Below are 24,675 nucleotides of genomic sequence, written 5' to 3'. Positions count from 1 at the left end.
CTGCTTTCTGTTTAACACCGTTTGAAACAACTTGTCTAGAAATAGTCTTGCAACGCTCATGATTGTGACACAGATAATATTTTGATAACACGTCATTTGTCTTATCAAGATAAAGTGTTGCTTTGCATTTTTTACTTGTACAACACCATTTTTGGTACTCTGCTTTTCCACAGTCCTTATAAAATTTATGTCCTGAAAAAAGAACGAGAATTTTTCCTCTCTGACTTCGAATAAACTCCATCATAGGTAAATATGCTTAAATAACGCCAAATTTTAATTCAAAATTAAATTTATAACAGAAGCAAATATATTTTTCACCAAGATCGTCAAAGAATCGTTCGGAACTGATTGAAAATTTAGCTATTTAAGGAATATACACTGACTTCCGGTTGTAGGGGTGAAAAAGGTCAGAGCCAATAGTTGTGCTTATGAAGAATGTCTTGTAGCCTCACATGTTGTTACAAAGATGAATTTATTGCCTGCAAGAGTATTACGAAACCTTCTGCAAGTCCTCTGAAAATTTCTTTTGTGTTACAGAGCAATTAACAAAAGTAAACTAAAGCGATGTATAAAAGAAATTAAACAAACAAAAAAGAAACGATTTTTCACAGACAATTCAGTGTTTCTCATCAATTAATTCAGTTCTTACTTCACGACAAGGCAAAAATACATAAAAACTCAAAATATCTGTATTAGAAATTACGAAGTAAATCTTACTGGAATGAATTCCAGAAAGGATTAAGCATGACTTAATTCGCAATAATAATAAAAGAAGGCTCTTTGTTGTTGCCGTGGCAACAAATCCACTTTTCATTTATAAAAAATATATTTCTTTACTTTTATTTTCCTCTTGGCTACAGTTGGCTTCGAAAAATAAAATTGTAACCCTGTAGGCAACGGGGGAAAGAAATTTTGATCGGCGCAGTTGGACTATAGAAGGACAAGGGGGGGATTTTCATCAGCGCAGTTGGAATACACCCATCCCATTCCCCCCCCCCCCCGCAGTGTACAATTTTCGAATTTTTATGTAGCATAATCAGAAGGCGCACTTCGTATTTTGTTTCTGTTGTGTGTACATGTATTCTTCTGTGAAATAGTTGTTAAAAAATAGTTAATTATGTATGGATTAGTAATTAGGTACTTAAGGAAAAAAATATGTATTTAACTATTAGCAATTATGAATTTAAATAATGTATTAGTTATGTATTTATTTATTAAATATAAGCGCATTAGCTTTACATAAGTAAAAACAGTATTTTATTAATATAAATTGTGAATGGCAGCAATATTTAATTTCAATTTATAGTTGTTCTAAAAAGAGTATTCTTAGAATTTATGTATTAGAATGCGAGCTTCTCTGTACTTGTTTGATAGAATTCTGTACTGTAAATTAAAACATCTTTATTTGAGAATTTTGAATATGTAGTATTTCCTTATTAAAGCCTTTGTGTAGAATGAGGCTGAAAGGTAAGTAGTGTAGTAGCAGAAAATTCAGGGAATTTTTCGGATTGCTTCTTACAACCGGTATTCAGCGACTTTACACCTCGGCCTCTGATGGACAAATCTCATATATTTGAGAGCGCCTCTTTCTTTCGTGTTCGGACCGATCACTTTCGATTCCTTATTTCTGTATGAATCCTTTTTGTTCTTTACTTGCTTGCTATTATATATATATATATATATATATATAATTTGAAAGTAGATTTCTAATAGTGCCTGGTGATGAAAGTAATAAATGTTATTTATTTATATGTTACATATTAATGACGTAAGTAGTTTCTGGTTTATTCATTTCCCGTAGTCGTCTTTTTTTCCCCTTCCATTCCCTCAAAAATCGCAGGTCGAGGTTCTACAATACTAAAACTTCTTAGTTCTGGCAATTCTACTGATTCACTTCTTGGGTATTCTAAAAAATTATTCAAGACCGTAAAAATTGTTATAATCTTATTAAAATTTCAAAGCATAGCCAACACACAAAACTTAAAAATACGAATTTTTTCACAGACGAATTACATCGGTTTCTAATTAGACTAAAGCAGGGGTTCTCAACCTGTGGTACGCAAGAGACAAATACGGTGGTACGCAAAGGAGCAAAGTATTTTTAAATATTAAATTCAAAAATTAAAACCCCAACATCCTGATTGAGTTTTTTCTCTAACACTCGTAAATTTATGCGATCTGAGCTTTGTTCAGGCGTAATGGTGGTAGTAGTACTTTGTAGTGGTGGTACTAAAGATTTTCAATTTTTTTTCGATGGTACGCATTAGTCAAAAGGTTGAGAACCGCCGGACTAAAGAATATAACGACGGCAACGTTTGACTAAAAAGAGATTTATGGGCTATCTGAGATTCAGCGCTTAGTTAAGTGGTTCAGTATTAGATATATTGAGCTAAAATATATTTTACGTTGTAAAATCACTTATGGAAATGATAAGAGATATTTTCAGAAGAATTGGTTCTCGATATTTCTTCCTGTCTGTATTTATTTACCATTTGATAATATGATTTTCTTTATTTCTGTAATTCATTATTAGCACCATGGATGCTATTAGTCTTTAAACTCATTTTCGTTCGTATCACTTCTGAGTCCGAATCACTTTTGAATCTATTGCCATCAAATGTTATCGCGATGGATTATTAAAATAATAATAATAATATTGAAGAATCTGTATTGCTTGTATGTTAGTTTTACACATTGTGAGAAAACGATGGCACCTAGGTACACCGAGTTTTTAATGCACGCAGCCCTCCATCCGAACATGGGCGCCTCGAAGCCCAAATTTTCGAGTTTTTTTTTAAAATTTATTTCATATTTTGTAAAAATTAAACGAATTTTGTTTAACAGACGTAACGATAGGAAAACAGTAAATAGCAACATTGTTCGAAATAAAACATTCTTATCCCCAGCGCTCCAGACTGTTGCCATTCGGCAAAACATTAGATATTTATCTCTAAATTTTTATCTAGAAATTCCAAGGAGGTTAGAATAGAAGGAGAGAGGGTTCGCAGTTTCCTCCACTATCGGGGAATGAAACTCCACCCAACAAGCGGCATCCATGTTTGTAACCTCAAAACATTGCATTACGGCAGTGAAACGTGCGTGTTTTTAAGCTGTTCCGTGCATGCATTTTGCAATAAAAATATGTAAAATTTATAATGAAATGCTTTGCTATTGTTAGTTTTTTGTTTTAAAGTTATAAAGATGATATCCGTAATTTATTACGTACAGAAAATCATTAAGAAATAGTTCGACATCTAAATGTATGTGCATAACATTAAAGCCTTTAAAAATGATGTTTCTGCATGTTTCAAGAATTTGTTTCGGTTTTATTAGCAACCTGTTGGGTGTACTTTCCAATTTTTACTTTTAAGAAGTGATATTTCTGCTTTATTCACAATATTATAATTTATTAAAGAATCATTTAAAATAATTTTAACCTGAAATTAATAGCAGAGAATTATCTAAAAAAATAGTCACAGGTTGCATTTTTTTTTTAAATGAAAGATTTAAATAGATTCTTTTCACGACCAACAACTTTATAACAACAAAAAAATAAATATTAATAAAATAAAATAGATTGATGTGAATTCAGTGATTTCAGTTTATGCGCGTTTCATATTTATGAATCTCAAAGAAATTGCCTTGAATTAAGAAGCTGAATTACAGAAATATACCTATATAAATTTTTGGATACATCTTTCCACATGTTCAGTTGTGTAAAAATTTACTTAGTTTTATCGCTATACTGCCCACAAATTTGTAAGTTTACGCAAAAAAATTTTAACAACAGAACAGTTAGTTTATCTTGATCAAATGCACAAATTATATTCCTAACAGTTCACAAAACTTAAAAATGAATAATAATTACTACATAAAGAACAGCATTACTATTTGAGTTGAACCTTTACAATTCATAAAAACAGTAACAATTGATTTCTTACTTTTAAAGAAAATTACAAAACGAACTACCTAAAACGTTCAAATTATAGAGTTTAAATCCTAGCATATATCATTCTATTTTAAGGAACGAAGATACCAGCTATAAACAGAAACATTAAAATGTATTTAAGGTATTTTGATTATTATTAAGTACTTTTTTTCACATCTGGAAAGAAAACAACCATTGTGATATTTTTTAACATATTTATCAAATGACTTAGAAAATCAATACTTACGAATGAAAAGTAATCTTAGGAATCTTTTTCGAAAATCTGTTTGTGCATCCATATGCAACACAAGCTGACATGCTTCAAAAAGAAAAGGAAAAAAAAATATTGCAATTACAGACTTCTTGCACAAGTCACAGCGATAACAGAAACATGGCCGCGAAGCTTCACCATTTGAGTTGAACCTTTCCTCCTTCTATTCTAACCTCCTTGAGAAATTCAAGGAGGTTAGAATAGAAGGAGGGAAGGTTCAACTCAAACGGTGAAGCTTGGCGGCCATCTTCCTGTTATCGCCGTGACTTGTGCAAGGAAGTCTGTCATTGCAACATTTTTTTCTTTTCTTTTTGAAGCATGTCAGCTTATATTGCATATGGATGCATAAATAGATTCTCGAAAAAAATTCCGGGCATTATTTTTCACACGTAAGTATTAATTTTCTTTTTTTTTTTTTTTATGTAATATGACAACTATGTCAAAAAATATCACAATGTCATGTGGTTTTCTTTCCAGATGTGAAAAAAAAAGGACTTAATCTGACATGTATACATATATATTATATATTTTCCAGTTATTTTCATGTATCCTTTAGGGAATAAGTGTTTTGACGTCATAAAACGTTTAAGCCTAATCTCAATGCTTCCGTTTGATATTGATTTTAAAGCGTATCACAGAAAATTTTACTTTAAAAAATGCCATAATATGTTTTAATTATATTTATTAATAGAATATTGTAAGATTTTAAAGATTATGCATGTTCCAAGTGGCTTTTGTATTATCTTGTTATCGACAGCTTGAATAGTCATTAGGTTATTTTGATGCTGGAGACGTGAAAAATGAGCAATGCCCTCGCTGAGACTCGAACCTGGACTTCTCGAATACGTGCCGAGTGTTCTACCGTTGCACCACGAAGGCATGCGAAAGGTATTTTCAACAGTATTAAAAACCTTACATTAAAAGGCTGTTTGATTGTGGAGAGCTATGCTACATTCAGTTAGTGTTAGTTTTAATAAAAGTAAAAGTAACTATGTATTAAAAACCAATAAAGAAATCTGTGTACCGCTGTCGATCGTGAGCTCGAGGCAGAAATTTTTATAGTTATGATTCTTACGAGTACATGGATTTAATAATAATCGTTTCTAACATTTGGATAAAATTTGCTGCAACCGTCGTCGTCATTGTACATATAAATTTTAATTTGTTTTCCTGCAGATGAAAGTAATAATTTTTAACTTTTTTAAAAAAATAATATGCCTTTTTTAAAGACCAAATCCCACTATCACTCCAAATCAAAAAAAGGTGGTAGAAATGGATTACAAACCGTTAATTATGAAAATGGCGATTCTTACTCCGGGGAATGGATGAATGACTTTAAATGCGGTAGGTAGAAAGGAAAATTAATATTTGATTAATTAAATATGTAGAAATGAAACATGTCTTTTCAAATTGATGTATATTGTTGCTGGACCAAGTGTTTTGTGGAGTTTGGAAAATAGATTTAATGGATATTTTATGACTTCTATATAAAGAAATGGGTGCAGCGTTGCAGTTAATTTGTCTTCTTCCACTAAAACAAAATCTTATTTACAGAAACACTTCTGAATATATTTTTACATTTTAAATATGTTTTATACATAACATATGCTTCCTCATTCAACATTAATTTAAAAACAATGTTAAGTACTTTACTTTGTTAAGTACTTTTCTGTTAACGGGTCCCCAGTGGACAAATGTGCTGGTCCATTTATATCGCGTCACGAACAGCTGTGAAATATTTAATATGCGCTCTCCCGAAACTGCGCGGGATGCCGAACAGCTCCGCCTATGTGCACAGCGATCTGTTTTTGCTTAAAATCATGTTCCTTGGCATGATAAAGTCATTGTACCACCACAGTATGCATAGAAGAATGCATACTGCAATAATTACTTACCGATGAAATGAAGAATGCAATAATTACTTACATTCGCTTTCCCTTTAACCCTTTGCGGCACCTAAAAATTTCCTTCTGTAAGCACAGAAAAATTGAATGAAAAAGGATTTTTAAGTTACTATAGGTTATTCTGAACCTTCTTTATTTATAGTAGATGGCAGCTCAACACAAACCAGTCCATATATTTTAGCCATGTTTAGTTTTTTAAGACCCTCATTTTTCAAAAAAATCTTCCAGATTTTTTTAGAGTATAAAAGGAATTGTTTGAAAAAAAATTTTCTATGTTATTTTTTTGGCTGTATGCTAATCTTATTCTATATTAGTTTTAAATTTTTACCTTGAAATCTTACTTAAAATCAAACGGCGAACCCTGGGTGTGCCCAGACCAGGCTCACCGATAATCTATACAACTGAGAGTCTGTATTCTTTGTTTCTCCGCACCTCATCGGTCAGTTCATTGACAACAACGCTCGTTTTAGCACTCTTTTCGAAGCTCTATTCAATCAGTGTGCCACTTTGGGCACACCCACAGAATTAAAACGATAAGTGCTATCTTCACAAAATTTTATTTGTGTACTCCTCTAGGCCTAATTAGACTGCCTACTTTTTTCTTTTTTTCTTTTCTTTTTTTTTTTTTAAATCAAAACTCCGACTTTAAAAGGTAGCGTGCCGGAAAGGGCTAAAAGGTGAGTAGGAGAGAAACAAAACACAGTCGACCAAATTCAGATGGTGCCAAATTATCATCTATCTTATTTTAGTTCGGCGCCGCTTTGGCTGTTAGGGTTTTTGGAACGTGAAACTAAAAAAAAAAAAAAAAAAAAAATCAACAGCGCACTCGTCGAGACGGATCTTCCAACTGCCATCTGCGCGTATTAACCACTTATATCATAAGAGCAGCCAATAAAAAATGCAATAATTCCTTATAATTTTCATAAATATATTGATTTTCAAGGAATCCCTTTTTTCCGCCTTAGGGTACGGAACGAAAGTATGGCGAAGTTTGAATCTTGTGTACAGCGGATACTGGAAAAATGATAAAAGGAGTGACTTGGGAGAAATTTATCTCCCAGAATCACCTGAAAATTATCTATACAGTGGAACATGGAAGAGAGATCGTCGAAGTGTAAGTTCAGAAATAAACAGTTTTATAAATTTTACTTTAGCCTGCAAACTTAATAATTTTTTCTAACAAGATTATTTTAATGAAAGAAAAAGATCTCTGATTAAAATGATTTGAGTTCTGTCTTAATAAAAGGATTTCATACACAAGACCGCATTTATCGGACAAGCGTTTTGTTCTCTTTGCACATAGACACAATCATCGTATGTATATGGAAAGGTTCCGTGTTTTTTGAACAATGAAAATGGATCACTTTTCCCATCTCGTATCTTGACCATTCGTTTAATAGCTTCGCCATTTTACGACTGGAATTTTGCCGAAATTTTATTTTCCCTGCTTGAAATCTGCGCAGTCTATTGGTAAGGGGCTAACAAATGCATAAGACCCTTTGTTTTCGAGAAATAAATTAGAGAAACTTACTTTTTGACTTACCTACGTAGGAAAAAAAAAAGATATTTGATTATTGAACATGCTTCTGATTCCACAGAAAACATCTTCACCAGTACAGAGCTGCACTAGCAAAATTCAGTCAACTATAGATACAAGATCCTAGAATATTTACAGAATGTGAAATATTTTCCGGATCATATTTTGAGGCAGAACTGTCCTGCACAGCACGAATATTTGATCACACTATAGTGTGGATATTAGTTATATCTTGCCGATAAATTTGATAAGTAGTTAGAAAAAGTATTAGACTCAAAAGTTAAATTTCTGGTGGTCTAATTTAACATTGTGAGGTACTTCTACAGTTTATTCATAATTATATATGTAATATGTGTGTGTGTATCAGTCTGTCACAGACTGATACACACAAGTATGTAGCAAATGTAGATATTCTCCTGTGAATGCTCACATTCACAGGATCGCTTAGTGAGTAATCGAAATATTGGCTAAATATCTTTATTTCTCTCTTACACCAGCAACTGTCACATTCATCATGCACTGATGTTGAATGTTCAACAAAAATAACTTTGTTATATAATGTAAAAATACAAGGTTTTGAATCATACTTTATTATTAAAACATGTTATGGCATATGTCAAAATAGGAGAAAGCTTCAGTAACAGCGCATGTAAATAAACTGTTGAATTTAAAACCGACAGTACATTCTAAATCATTAAACGAAAACTATATCAATAATACACTTCACATAAATTATGTGATTAACATTATACAATCGCATTTATTGCAGCAACTTAAACTGTCATGATACTGCAGATTGCGCAAGAGTTTATAAAGTATTTTCTCCTTTCTTTCTGCGTGCCTTCATGATGTAACTGGATAGTCCGGCTAGCAATCGTGAGGTCCGTGTTCGTATCCCGCCGAGGGCATATCATATTGTTCACGTCTCCTATATCGATGAACATAATGGCTGTATAAGTCTCTTACTTTTACAACTCCATTTTTTAGTTAGTATAAATCTTCTATCTTCAAATGTAGCGTGTACTCTTGCCCTCGAATTCTCCAATTAGTTGCAGTTGCTCCTCTCAGCGACATATCTTAAAAAGAAATCGCATGTATGGAAAATAACTTTTCTTTACAAATTACCATCTGTTTATGGGAATAAAGCTACTTGTGGGAAACGTTTTTTCTTGGTATTTTATAAAAGTCAGAATTTTCTTTTCCGGCAACAACCACCAACACATTTCGGGCAACTGTACGACCACGGTCTACATAAGGGATTTTTATCTGTATATCATCAATATGACCAGAAGAAAATTTTCTTTTGGAGGTTCGTAACATTTTTGTTGCTTGCAATAGAAGATTCTCTTTCGCGGTGGCTCGGTTTATGGAAAGAAACTCGTGTTGTTCAGTCAGGGCTTGATATGAAGAAAAGAGAGGTTATAGCTCCTCTTCAAAATTTTTCTTTGGAATCTGATTTTCGGTATGGGCGCTGTTCAAATTTTTCTCAAAAGTATTAACAATTTCTTGACGCTGTTCTTCGGTTTCAATACCTATGATCTGTTCTACAGGCAAAGATGACGATGCTATGCATTTTTTCGGTTTAACGGCAACATGACTTTAGCGTATTCCTTTATGGTATGTGCTTGGCAAATTGAACAAAGGTCAAAACCAACTGATCATTTTGTTTGTATCATTATCATTCATCCATGCAGTTGTATATCCTGAGTGGCCCTTTCAAATGAGTCTTGTGTTTAACTATGATGAAGCTTTCCGTGAACATCTTTCCACATAGCGCATAGTTTGGGTATGTCTCAATTATTGAATTCCATACCATTACCTGAATGCAATTTAGCTGGGGCACCAAATGTTAAAAATATTCAAAGAAGGTGATACTCTACGTATTCAGCTGCTTTAGTTTTTAAAGGTCGTGACTACATGAACTTCGTTAATTAAATGGGTTTGATATACCATTGCATTTGCCATTTCTGTGTGACTGCAGGTCTATTAGATCGATATGATATCTTGAGCTTAATTCCGAACTGACCACCAGTTTCACAACAGCACCTTTTTTAGATGCAATATGTTTCATTTGATTGCGAATTTATGTACAGCATTACAATTTCATATGTGGTATTTTATATCAAACTTGAAATTCTTTAAACATGCGTGTTCTTCCTCCGTAGACTATTCTGATGCGAGTTTTGAATAATATACTATTTGTAATTCATTATTGGTAACATAATACTGTATATTTCACTTCCCCCTCCCCCTCCAAAAAAAGAAAAATCAAGGCTCATTGCAGTAACCATTCAATATATGCATTAAGGTGCTAGATAAAAAATAATAATAATTAAGCCAACTTTGAAAAAACAAACCTAGACTGGCAAACAGTAGTGTTCGGAAGTCTAACAAAGAGATGGCACGCAACTTATATCGCAGTAGAACAAAGAATTTAGAAAATTTTTTTTTGTCGCTTCTATCTCGGATTGTCGTTTTAACCCCTACCAGAGTTTTTCTGTGCTTGTCGGCATATACCGGCGATGGTCCGCGAATGTATAAGAATATAACCAAATATTCGGTCTTTTACCGACTTACTAGTGTGCAAAACTTAAGCAACTTTTCTAATTTTCGCCATCTAATTTTCAAATTTTTTGCAAAAATTCAAGTGGGAGACATGAAATTTATACTACAGGAACCACAGTGTAGCACTTACTGAGGAATGTATAGTATCAAGGAAAATATAGTAGCAAAAAAAAGTAGGACGCATGCAGCACGGAACGGTTAGCTAAAGGCTTTATTGATAGAACAGCGTTGGTACAAAAATCTGTAAATGCTTTATTGGTAGAATAATGTTGGTACAAAAAGCTTTCTGACCAAGAGGAAGAACTACAAACTAAAGAGCCGTAGAAAGGCATATGACCTCCCCTAATGAAATAGTTGCTTTGCATTGTGTTTCAATACCAAATTATCTAATAAATCTTGGGGTAACCGCTTCCATTTTTCAAGCAGTATCTGTTTCAGTTGTCTGGTGTTCTCCGAACCCTAAGATTGTACCACCAGGCGTATCCCTAAATTATTCCACACATGTTCAATAGAATTCAAATCAAGGGAACACACTGGCCAATCCATTCTGTGGATATCTTCACTCTCCAGGAGCTTCTAAACAGCATGAGTTCTGTGTGACCGTGCATTGTCATGCATAAAAACAAAGTCGGAACCAATGGCATCCCGGAGAAGACGCACATGGGGGGGGGAGATAACATCTTCACATTAAAGATCTCCGAAAAGTCAACCTCTGTCGAAAATGTGAAACTCTGTCCGTTCGTTCATCATAATGCCTCCCATACAAACATGCCAGGACCGCCCCAACGATCCTTTCCGTGATGTTAGTGGGAGGTAAGTGTATCCCTACCTTTCCCTCGATGTGGTGGAAACGCACATCGCATGATTTGGCTGTCCTACTTATGCGGCTAATCGTGACTAACCCCTAAGCTAGTCACCCGCTCAGCCCACACTTTGGGAGTGGACGGTATGGGGAGGCATCAGTTGACTTCACAAGATTAGGACCACAATTCTGTTCGGTGCCCCGTGCAGGCTCGACAGGAACTGTAAGAGTACTGTCACTTCTGTATCGTGCTGTGTTTATTGTTATATCGTTTTTTAGACAATACCCGGGGTGTTAATACTAATCGTGTATTTGTTGCAAGACAACCCGGGTCTGAAACTTCACTCTGGAGTAATGTTTCTACCTCTCTCTATATCAGCTGGCACCAAGAATCATTTATTAGGCTGAAACGAATCTTCTCGGTACAGAAGACGAGACTCTATTGATGAGATGTTCAGTCGTTGAGCTCTCTACAACATTGTAAACGGTATCGCCGACTGACTGCTGTCAATGGTATGCAGCTTTTAGGAAGCTGGAGCATCATTGTCATATTACATGAACACCTCTATGGAATGGTCTGGCCACAGTAAAGTAGGATATCTGTCGTCCGGTTGCCATTCGCAACTGCTAAGCAATATTGTTCGCTATCTAGTTTTGATCTCTTTTCACCTGCAGAGCGATATATTGGTCATCAGTCACCGTTTCTTTTCTTTTCTTTTTTTTTGGGGGGGGTCGATTACCACTAACTTTGACTATGATTATAAGTTCTTTACCGGACTGCATAAGATACATAAGCCACTTATTCCACTTTTTTTTTTGGCTGTATTTTAGGTTGTTGTTATTTCATCCATGAGGAACACGCATGAATTTACTAGAATCTATTCGAGCGCCTTTACAACACATATAAACTACCTTCCTATGCAGTCTTTCTTTCAAGGGCAGCGCCAGAGTTCATGTAGCTGTCCGGCTATACCTGGGTGCACAGTTAAGGGCGGCAATATTTTTACAATTTAAGAAGGAATCGAGAGGCAAAAAGCTAGCTTTGCTTTCTTCATTCACATGACTCAAATCACTTGTGTAGAACAACCATGTACTGTTTTTACGTACAAAGCAACCAGCCGTGCATACAAAGCAGCAAGTCTATATACGGTTATTTATATTCTAAAGAATTAACTTCCTCAGGTTGATATAGGGTTAATACTTGATCCTGAGATAACTCAAACAATAATTTTCAGACGAGACCATGCCTAGAAGCCTTCAAACAAGATACATATTTTTGAATAAAGAATAATCAGTTGTTCAATTGATGAGAAATACCTTTGCCTCACATATGATACATTTCTCTTTAGCTTAGGTTATTTGAATATGGCAAATCCACGAAGGCTATTGTTCTAAAATTAGGGATGCCTTCTCGAAGAACTTGCTGACAGAGCTGTGTCGTATTCTTGTTACACTCGTGGAAAACCATACAGGACTGGGACTGAACCCAAACATGGTCGAACTACCAGCATTCACCGGTCTTAACTACATTGCCACTGATGAAACTGATACCTTACTGACGTTTAATATATCAGTAGTACGATTAAAAAGTATAAGCAGAGCTTGGCAAGCATATGTTCATTAATTAGTCACAATAATATTTTATTTCTTAGTAATAAGCTTCTGCTGTAGTATAAATCTGTGATCGCCCCCTCTCCATAGTAATTTATAATTCCAACTCGAAAGATATACTATTTTATACCAACTCGGAGAATATAATATGTTGATAATAATGTTTCACATCGAGATCTTAAAATTGACACCATAATAAATAACGTCGTGATTTCTTATTCGCGATGAGAAGCCTTCATTCTACTTCGCAGCGCTTGTGTCTGTAAACAGTTCTTTATTTAATGAGCTGTTTTCTTGAGCACCGAATTTTCCCATAGTTCGCGTGAGAAAGTTACATCTGCCGCCCTTCATTTGACCCTAAATTTTAAAAGCTTATATCAGGGTTGTCGCTAAACCAGCGTTTCTCAACTTTTTACTCTTGAGAAATCTTTGGTGCCATATTCATTCATTGAGCGCTTACATAAAATTATTATAAATCATTACAAATATATTTCTTTGTCTTTTATAAAATTAAAAATTTATGTGAAAAACATAATATAAATTTTCTGGTGTTTTTTTTTTTTTTTTTTTTAAAGTTATTGATTACACAAACGAAAAGGGAGGGGGAAAAACTTGCTGAAATTAAATTGCGTATTTAAGAGAGCTCATACGAAAGTTTCCATTCACAAACAGCGATTTTTATTTACTGCCAACCAATATTTACAACAACTGTGCGAAAGTTCGCAATAGTATCATGATGCTTGGAACTTTGTTCTGGAAATTGAAATTAAAAATAAATAGCAGAAGTTCAAAAGAACCCCTCTTCCATGTCTTTGTTCTAAGAATAACGAAACTCTGAAATGTTTCTCTTTTAACAAGGATTTATTCCCTCGAATCACAATTTAGCTGTTATTCATAGTTTTCATTTAAAAGTTTCAACAAGTATCACAAGAGTAGGTAGCTGTTGAAATTTTATATCAATTTCTTTAAATACTTTATCTCGTATAAAACTATTTCTGTACGCAATTTAGTTTCGCATGGCCTTCAGAATCTCGCTATTTATTACCTACCTCGATGACAAGTATGACTGACCTCTAGAAAATAATATTTCACATATAAAATGCCCTCTGAGGCTGACCGCCCTCTTCTCACTGGCGTCTTATACTCAAAATTAGCACTGATACGTGAATCCGTCATTTACAGTTTTTACGTACTAATCACTAATCGGTTCTATTCTGGCAAGGCAGAAATATTGTTAAATATGTTAATATTTAAGACAGATGTTAATATTTGCTTGTAGATGATACCACAATATGTTAAAGACATTATTACTATACCCAAGTTTACAAGACTATGTCGCACATGTATAATAACATAACGAAAATGTAACATAAAACATTTCATTTATATGCAAGGTCTCACAAAAGTCATCGAACACGTTTATTCTCTGAAAATATCAAAAAGTTCTTATAATTAAAATTATAAAGAATTGTTTATAATAACTGAAGAGAACTGAAATTATAAAGCATTTTCTTCTTATCTAATCTTTTTATGGCAAGTGTCCAAATCCGCGAATATTTTCCCACAATGAATCTATGAATATTTTTCCTGGGCGATTTTCCGGGAAAATGCTAGGGTTCTAAGAAATGTTTATTTAATGGATGTTCAATAGCAGTAAGCTGAAAGATAACTGTTTATCGTTGTCAATAATTCAGATATGCAGATTTCTTCAGTCATTTATACGCATTTTACCTTTCAATTCGTTATAACATACTGTAGCCGAGTTTGTTATCTTATAAGGTATTTCTCCCGCCTTCCTAGCGTGCTTTCGTGCTGTAGTGGTTCTGCAGGCTGGACCAATATTCCAGAGGTCCATGGTTCGATTCCCGGCGAAGGCGACTGCTCATTTTTTATCTTGCCTACTTCCAAAAAATACCTAATGGCTCTACATTGGCGCCCGAACTAAAAGGGTGTTGGATGATGATTCTCCTCTCCCAGGATTTGGCGACTGGATTTCCTAAAAACCCCAGTCGCCCTTTAAAAGGGGGAATACTTCTCCCGCCTTCCTAGCATGCCTTCGTGGTGTAGTGGTCAGTACACTGGGCCGGTATTCCAGATGTCCGCGGTTCGATTCCCGGCGAAGGCGATTGCTCATTTTTCATCTTGCGCGATTCCAAAAAATACCGAATGTCTCTACAATCTTGTTTTACATTTCATATAAAGCCATAAACAAAGCGCACTATTTCTAAACAATTTTAAAAAAATCAATTCAATATTTATATTTTTAAAAGGAAATTTTCACTAAAATGTAGAAAAATGGAACTTCTGCTCGGTTTAAGAAATCTGAATTTCAAACTTTGAAACTTCTCTTCCCGTCTGAAGTCGATTTTTTTTCAGATAGATTAATTAATTCAAATTTATTGGCAGATTTACAAACCGTTTCTTCATAGTATGCATATTCCTATCTTTGTACTTAAAGGGACATGGTATCGAATACTGCAGAGACGGCAGCCGCTACGAAGGTGGATGGAAGAAAGACAAAAGATCTGGCCAAGGCAGAATGGACTATGCAGATGGATCGATTTACGTCGGACAGTGGTCAAAAGGCAAAAGATCTGGATTCGGAAAAATGGTATATGCAGATGGAGCATATTACACTGGAAACTGGTTTCAAGACATGCGATGGGGAGAAGGAACTTTCGTAGCTAGTTAGTGTCTTTCGAATCACAGTAAAAGAAATTTACTTCTGTTATTTAAGGAAAGAATGTAATAATTTAAGCTAAATGGACTTTGTTAACCCTTTCGTGCACGTGGCAGCTAGAGTAGTCAGCTCTCAAATTTAAAATTTGCACACTACGGCTGTCCACGTTCAGCGATTAGAGAATTACTTCCGTAAATACACTACTAAGTTTTCAATGGAACACAATTGATATAGCCGCCTTGATCATATTGCTCTAGCTAAAGGAAGGCGGTCAGCTGAAGAAGGCACATTTTTGGAGGCGGTATTTTTCACGTGAAACATTATTTTATAGGAGTTAGTCATGTGAATCGTCGAAGCACGTAAAGAATAATGAGATTCTGAGTCACATACCGAATTAAATTGAGGATAAAAAGTAGTTTTTACCTGAGGTAATGTATTCAAAGAAAAGCAACACGAGAATTCGACAGCTACGTACACTTGCTACACCATTTTTATTCCGTCCAAACTTTTGAATAAAAATTACGTATATTAACTGAATCGTGATCACAGGAACAGTAATAATGAAGAAGTCTTTATTAACAGAGAATTTTTCAAGAATTCTGTTTCCATTAATGATAGGGAAAACGAAACAGAGACGTAGAAGGGCAGTCCTTTTTGAACTTCTGCAGTTAATTCTAAAATACAGTTTCCAGAACAAATATTGTAATACTACTGAGAACGTTCCTACCTACTGCTGTGACTGTTGTTAGTTTGAAAAGAGCTTTCTAAATAAAAAAATCACTCAGAAAATATTTTAGAAATTTAAATTTTTATTTTGCATCTTTTTCTACAGTCTACACTACAACAAACAGAGCAGTCGACTGCTATGATGCCATCGATGGTTTTTGAGAACAAACAAACAAATTTAAAAAAAGAAAAAAAAAAGAGAGAGAGCGAAAAAAATTTTTTTTTTTTTGTCAAATATAAACTTAGTGTTTAAATTTACTTCCTTATATGCCATTTTGACATTTTTTATTTATTTGTATATCCAGAGGGGCAGCAAATTCGGGGACCGCCCTGGGCAGCTGTGATTAGTGCTGTTGGCTGTCGTATCACTGGGCCCGGCTTAGAACCCGGAGAACGCTTGGATGTTTGTGTCTGTGTGACTTATATGCACTTAAAATACAACAGACCAAAATCATTTTGAGAGGCTTTATGGTAGGGAAAGAGGAGTGGAAGACACTCAAATCCGGTTTCAGAGGTTCTCCATCAAAACTGAGACGGAACTTTCCCGTTCTTACGGCTGCATCTCAGGTAACGTTCTCAGTAGTGAGATGGCTAAATGACCAGTGTCTATTGGCCATTTCCGGCGAATGCGTTCAGTTGCAAACATCCTGTCATTTTAAATAACAACAACAATTTATTGATATAATTTATTTAATAGGTTCCTTATAGCACAAGTAGCATTTCAGATAAGTTAGAGAAGCAGAATGTACTATGATAACAAATGTGGCCCCCTGAGCAACAGTAATTGCTGCTGTATAGCGATGCACAGCATTTACGCCTTGCAGGCTGTGCGAGTTTGACGACTGCCAACTTTGCAGGCTGTGCGAGTTTGACGACTGCCAACTTTGCAGGCTGTGCGAGTTTGACGACTGCCAACTTTGTAGGCTGTGCGAGTTTGACGACTGAATATTCTCCAACGTTCTGGCTGGTTCACGCGATTCAGTCAGTTTTTCTATTTTCTTGTATTTTATGATCTACACTTATTTATTTGAGTAACTGATGGCTATAGTACTATCCGTGCTTAAAATGGCTAAAAATCCGTTATGAAATGGCTGTAGTGTTATTCTTGTTTTAACGTGTACATGTTTCAATTAGAAATAAAATGTTTTTAAAGTTATCAGAGGAATTCTATAAGTCCTATAACACAAATACGAAGAAACCTCTAAAGGGATTTTGGATTTTGCAGTTCAGGCAGCTGTAATTCATTGCTGTTGCAACCGCTGGTGGTTTTTATTTCTTTATTATACGACCGTGTATGATACCTTAGACCAGACGTATACCATACGATAAAGATCTTATGAATGCCCAGCAGTTAAGACGATGTCAGATGAGAAGATTATGACATACATTTCCTGAATGTGTGTCGTTCAATATGCCACTGTAATCATAAACGCTAGGCTGTGCAGCTAAAGATAGGCAGTAGCAGTTCTTAAAATTTCGTCACCCGTTAAATCACCAGTTTTCGATGTTCAAGAAGATACCTTAAGTTATCAGCTTTCGGGGCTTATGGGCTTAAGCGATATGTAAAAGAAAATACCAAATAGTCACCATATAGTTCAAAAGCAGTAACGACGAAATGCAACAAGCAAATTATTCTGCACTGAGAACACATAATTGATGAAACATAATTGTTTTGGCGTGATGGGCTTTCTTTCATTTTTTCTAAAGTAAAATAATTCTTTGACATCTGCAACAGCCAATAACGGAGTACAGATTATTTATATATTTTAAATATTTGCTACTTATCACTGATCTCTGTCACCTTTCAGATAATTTTAGACATATCTAAAAATAAATTCTCTAGCACATAAAATACTTCCAGAAAACATTTTAATAGGATTTCTCTATATTATTCCAATATAGTTAACAAGTTTAAAAGTGCGACGTATTATATTTATTTTGCAAGGTTATGGCAAGAAAAAAGACGATTATAGTAAATATTAAGCGTTTCATACATCAAAATTCTTTAAATTACTTAGTGCAACAAAAACTATTTTCATTTTCCTGAATAACATATTTAGTCTTTACCCAAACAACGAATTCAACAAAATTCAAAAGTAATGCAAAGGACCATTTATTAATTCTTTCTACGCCACTTAGTGTAGTATTAAAAATGAACAGAAAGTGGAACCTACTGACGGATGAAAACAACACAAAGAATTGCGGTCGAACCCTTACATGGATTGTTTTTATTCCGTTTTAAACGGAAATAGAATTCAATTATTGTAGATTTCCAAAATGTAGGTATTAATGGATTTCAGCTAGTACATATAAGAATCCAACGCTAAATCCGAATTTGAAAAAAGGAGAATTATGTGTACTGAGATTCCACTTACGTCGACCCAACGACAAAGATCCATTATAAACTGAAGGAGGAGGTGAGGTCTTCTATCAAAAGTCTTTCACAGATAATGGATACCTAATTGTTCTTATTGACCAAACATTTTACAATTCTTTGTTGCTTCATGCGGGTATTTTACTTCTAAGGTGGTAATCTATTTTGCTAGAATAGTACAACCACCACAGATCACGAACTCCGAGATGGTGGGATAAAAATCGTCTTGCTTTTGGCAGACTTTTTTAGTTAGTCACATATAATTTCTTCATCATTTTAGAGCACCAGATCTTCCAATGTTGAACCACGATTGTCCGGTGATAGTTTCTTCTCCAAAGAATAATAGATACAAATCAAATTAATTCAGCATCCCAATATTTCCAGCATTTGATAGAATTCACGTTCCGCTATGTGGTCGTAGTTTTTCATAAATATCGGAGACGCTAGACATTATTGAATAGGTTTCTCGATTATATTGACTCTGAGATGTCTTGCTGTTGTGAAAGCCTAAATGAAACATCTCTGTTACTAATGGTTTATTAACTAGATTTCTTGTATTTCATTTTCAACATTAATGTTAAAATAAAAGATCTTCGTTCAGGAAAACAAAGTAATAGCCTTTTATAAAAGTAAAATTTACATTGCAGGCAATAAAGACCGATACAAAGGCTCTTGGAGAAGTGATATGAAAAATGGGGAAGGCATATATAATATTCATGCTTCAGCAGTTGAATTAGCGGGAGTTTGGATAAATAATATTCCACGCTGCTGTACTCTGCGTGTCACCAAACAAGACGGCATCACTTTTCCAATGAAGCTGCAAATCCCAGAGGTAAGTTACTTTTAATACAAAAAATTACTTTAATATAAAGCATATTTACTGAAAATATTAGAGACAGCTTTATATTTAAGAAGCTCATTAGTCAATAGCCATATCATAGCACGAAAAGAGTTAAATCGCTATCAGTTTTAATTATGTTTATTTGTTTAATTGATTATCAAAATTTTCTTTAGAGAAAAATTACAAATCTCATTCGTATGTGCTTCCTGGGTCAAATCTGCTTGTCACGGATCTGGACTATTCGTGATATTTAAATGACATATGTGGAAATCTGAACCTTTCAGTACTCCAATAAAGCATAATATCTCAGAGAGCTTGAAGGCCACTTCAAAATAGTTAAATATTCAAGATAGAAAATAATGTACATTAGTTTATTTGATCGATCTGCATACTTAGTATGGTAATTAGCGAAAGCAACTGCAGTATCGTAAGGCATAGGTTCGAGATTATGAGAAAGACATAAGGGATACCTGTGAAATATCGGTTTGTTGGCGCTTACGTGTTATCCCATCGACTGTGAAACTGTCCTGAAGCAGTACGATTTAAGTTCTGAATAGCCGCCAGCTTCTGATTGGTAAAGTCGCTGAACTCCGGTAGTTCGGGTCGGAGTTCGAATCCCGGCAATAGGGCTTGGCTGTATGAGCGTTTTCATGGATTTCCCCATTTGTAACCTGTATACGAGCCAGTATGAATTAGAAAGTTCTCCACGAAGGCATTCCTTCCCTTAGGCAGATAGCCATCTAGTGCTTTGTGATAATCAAATAAACCAAAAAAAATTATGGATAAGCGTGACGTAACGATACATTCATAAAATCTGCCCTTTCGTTTCATGCAAGCCCAAACGATTCTCGACATGATATGTTTTGTTTTTATAAACAAGGATATAAATTAACTGTTATCGCCTGCATCTTTTTTTTTTTTTATTTTATTTTTATATTTATTTTGAATAAAATAATTCAAATTTTGGACTAGTTTCTACAGAACAATGGATTATTTTCAAAATTATGGGATCCTGCCATTAAAAAAAAGTAAATGTTAATGGACACGCTATATTCAGCAAAATATGACCCACAGAACAGTAATAGATTGGTAAAATTATCTGCCGGATGTTCGTACTCATATTGTTCTAAACGGAGTTTCCGGTGATATTGGAAAGCCTAAAAAATAGTACAAATCGACAAGAACCTTTTTATGAAACGCAAAACAAGGTGCATCCAATACTGATACTTTAAAAAAGGATACAGAGGCAATAATAAAGCGGCACCAGTACCTTTAGAATTCCGCATGAAAAACGACTGGCAAAATCTCCGCCAACTTTCACCGTCGAGGGGACTAAATACATAAGTACCGATTTACACTCATGTCCATAAATTAAGGATAATTTGGAGTCACGCGGAAATCGAAATGACGAGAGTGATATATAAGGAATACAGGCAAAGAAGTAAAATTGTTCGCAGGCACTTTATAAGCATTTCAGTGCAATAACCGAATAGTTATGACACAAAGGACGCATTTGGATGATTTTTTACGTGGTAGAATTATCGGCCGTCTGGAATATGGGCGTACCCAACTGGAAGTATCAGACAAACTTGGAATAGTGTCATCTCCAAGCTTTGACAACGATTCCAAGATGATGGTAATGTGAGTAGACGTTACAGCACAGGTCGCCCCAGAGTTACAACGCCGAATGAGGACCGGTATTTGGCAGTTACTGCCAAAAAAAAAAAAAAAAAAAAACAGGCGGAGCACAGCCTGAGACCTGTCTCGTCAGCCACTGGTACGACAATTTCAAAGCAGACCGTGTACAGACGCTTAGGGTAGATTGGTCTATATGCTCGTAGACCTGTCAGATGCGTTCCACTTACTGCAACTCGCTGTCACCTGCGGTTAGCCTGGAGTAGAGAGCATACATTGTGGACACCGCAACAGTGGGCTTGTGTGATGTTTTCCGACGAGTCCAGGTTTAGCTTGCAGACTGATTCTCGCCGGACTTTCATATGGAGAGCTCCAGGTACCCGTTACCACCAAGAAAACATCATTGAACGACACCGTTACGTTGGTGCAGGAGTGCTCGTTTGGGGTGGAATTATTCTGGGTTCCAGAACTGACCTGCATGTTCAAATTGGAACCATGACAAGCCAAATCTATCGGGACGTCATTCTGGAACAACATGTACGTTTGTTTCGGGGCGCCATGAACGCGCAATTTGTGTTTATGGATGACAACGCCCGTTCTCATCGTGCAAACATCGTAAGCGAATGCCTTCAATCGGAGGATATCACCCGTATGGAATGGCCAGCATTCTCACCGGACTTGAGTATTGCATCGTCTGGGAGACATACAATGTATTCACAATCATACCAATCATGTAGTATTGGTTTTTTGTAAATAGGTTTTTTTATGTAATTTGCTCCAGGGAGAAAAAATCACTAATTTTTTAATAATATCAAACATATAGCACTTTTTTTGCTCTTTACCTTTTGTTTAATAAATAAGCTTTACAAATAAGTCAAATTTGTTTTGCTTCTAACTCTTCCTTTGCCTGATTTTGCATAATCGTTAATTTATGGACATGAGTGCATTTTGCGTGTTGTGTTTTGAGGTAAAATTATCGGTAATAAGAGGTTGAAATCATCAGTTGTTTCGGACTTCCGTCTGTAGCGAATGCCTACGCAGAACGGATTATTAAGTAAACACATGTCTAAAAAAATTTTTGGGGGGGTATGGCACGTTTTCTGAAAATTTTGCTAGTTGAACATGATTAAAAGCAAAGCCGAATTAAAATAATGCCTATGATGATATTTATAGAAAAACATGAAAAATGATAACTAAATGTATTTATTAATTAATAAAAGATAAATATTTATATTATACTTTTTTATTACTGTTGTGTAACGAACACCTTTTAACTAACTAAGACAATATACTCGCTGAAATGTTGCTGTGCGGATGGCAATAAAAACGTACTAAGGAAAAAACAACTGAGAAGAGTGTGTGGTTAAATCAAACGATATAGACTTCAGAAAGGGATATGAATGATATTAAAGTCCTTCACGCTTCTGGGTTGATCTTTAGTTGAGGGAACCACTTTTCAGATGCACTAGGTGATTTGTAATATACAGATTAGAAAAAAAGTGAAACAAAAGAAATAATTAAATCCAGAACAGTTGAAAACTATATTCGTAATCTTGCTATCTGGTTCGTGTAAGGATCGTTAGATTAGCATGGCCAGCGCCAACAAAGTTACATACATCAAACTGTACACTGAATCCCAAAGCTTCAGGACCTAGTTCGGATTCTCATTCGTATAGCCAACGCATCCATGGATTTTATTAATGAACGGAGCTTTTTTTGATATTGTCATTTTGGGCATACAAAGATCAAATGATGAAGCGATAGAGTATTCGAAAAATAGGCAAACTGGCAATCACGTCAAAGCGACTTGTGCCTAAAGCGCCGTTCCCACTGGAGTTTATCTGAGCTAACGGAGTGGGTTCCATGTGTCGACTAGCTCCGCTGTGCCTGCAGTTCAGATTTTTCAACTCGCTGCCCTATAGGAAAAAACTGGTTTTGGAGATGGGTCGACTACGTTAGTTGTGTTCGTTAGCTCAGATAAACCCCAGTGGGAACGGCGCTTAAGAGTTTCAGTGTTTAAAGGAAGTTTTCGATTACAATAATTATGTTATGAAAGAAAGAAATTTTAAGGTTCTCAGCGCTGGTGTTGTGATAGATAGGCTTGAGGCAAAATAATCCCTTAACGAAGTTGCAAGTTTATTTTTTTGTAGACAAGTATATTATTTTTTCAATTATGGAAGCAATTCAAATAAAGTTAATCTAAGACCATCTTGGACTACAATATTCTTTGATGATCAATGTATGGCACTACTGGTCGAACTCAATCGCTGAGCAACAGCATTAACTCTCCGAACAATGGTTAAGCAGAAATAAAGCCAATATATGTTCTGATATCAACTTTCCTATTTTACGCATATAAAGGAAGGGTACGTATGCCAGGACGTCAGGAGTATGCGTCTCATGAGCGTTAAGATCAAAGGAACATGATTGCTATCCTCAACACGTTATATAGGTAAAAACTCGATAGTTAAAGGGGAGTTGGAACCTCTTGACATTCCTCAGGATATTGAATCGACCTACATGAGTTCACAAAGAATCGCGTGATGGTTCAAGTAGCATGCGTGAGAATTCTGCGCTGTAGGAGTGGGTTTAGATTTTCGTTCGATGGGCGATTACTTTCGTAGTAATTCGAAGAATAAGCCTGGTGGACGAGTGCCAGTAAGCAGTGTCCAAGATGTTTTCCTGAACTCACTACAGACGAAAATTTTTGAGAATTTGAAGAATGGTCTCTGACCATGAACTATCGATGCGAAATTTGCGACAAATATACACGAGATCACATCCTTAAAATCGTTGCTAATCGATTATGGCAAAGCAAGTGACGGCTATGTACTGAGGAAGTGATGTCTTCCTGAAAGCCTTTTAAAAGAAAACTGGTTTATATTCATATCATATATGGAGAAAATCCCATGCCATTTAACAGACTATTACCATTTGTCAGTTCATTTACCATAAACCGAACTCTGGTCAAGCTACTAGTGTTCAGTTATCTCATCCTTTCGGCCAACGGTGGGCTACATGTTCATTATTTGTTATATTTTATTTGCCTATATCACTTTTTTTTAATGCAGTAAGTGTAAAGTAAGCATTTAAGGGTTAAAAATATACCCACTTCATTAATTTTGATACTTGAGAGTAAGTAAATCCATTTGACTAACTTCTTAATTTAGAGCCAATCAAACCTTAATTTTTGTCGAATTTACTGCCGAATTACTTTAATTAATAAAGTTTGGTAGGCACTATTTTTATGACGGTGTGCGTATTTTGTTTAGTAGAGATTAAATAGTTCTGCATATAGTTCAAATTAATTTTAATAATAATTCATTGGAATTCTATTAAGCAGTATGCATCTACTTTACAGTGCACATTGAAGGATTCTCAGGCAGTGATTGAGGAAGCAACAGCTCATTACTTATCGAAACTGAAGGACGAAAATTCGATGTAATAAAACTTTTTTTTTGTTGCATTACTTTCTACGTCATTTACTTCACCTGATTAATAATCTCAATATTCTTCTCACCTGCTCTTCACGAGGCATAACATCGAGTACTTTGAATATTGTTAAAAGAATCAGTATTTGGTGTATAATTAAGCAACACATACTATTCATTACACTTTAAATTTTCAACTTTATTCTTATATGTTTAGGAATTATTATATAAATAAGATATTCTTTTCAGATTAAATTTCAGAAATTTAATTCTGAGAATACTGTGATTAAATCAAATGTTCAACAAAAAGCGGGGAACATGATTAAAAACTTCCAGTAACTCACTTTATGAACCCAAATGCTGCAAAACT

At 34.9% G+C, this 24,675-nt stretch overlaps 1 protein-coding gene across 1 annotated transcript; it reads left to right on the top strand.

The window, feature by feature from the left end:
- Positions 1 to 5,329: 5,329 nt before the first annotated feature.
- On the top strand, positions 5,330 to 24,343 carry LOC118184418 (uncharacterized). The gene is made up of 5 exons (XM_035354083.2): positions 5,330 to 5,543; positions 7,069 to 7,217; positions 15,077 to 15,305; positions 19,046 to 19,230; positions 24,236 to 24,343. The coding sequence occupies exons 1-5, from the start codon at positions 5,414 to 5,416 to the stop codon at positions 24,317 to 24,319; spliced, it is 777 nt and encodes a 258-aa protein (XP_035209974.2). The 5' UTR covers positions 5,330 to 5,413; the 3' UTR covers positions 24,320 to 24,343.
- The last annotated feature ends 332 nt before the right edge of the window (positions 24,344 to 24,675 follow it).

This window comes from Stegodyphus dumicola, chromosome 8 (genome assembly GCF_044657685.1).
Source record: "Stegodyphus dumicola isolate Sdum_Otavi_A_Nest chromosome 8, ASM4465768v1".
NCBI classification, from domain to species: domain Eukaryota; kingdom Metazoa; phylum Arthropoda; class Arachnida; order Araneae; family Eresidae; genus Stegodyphus; species Stegodyphus dumicola.
Note: the sequence above shows the minus strand (reverse complement) of the source record. Positions and strands in the feature narration are given on the sequence as shown.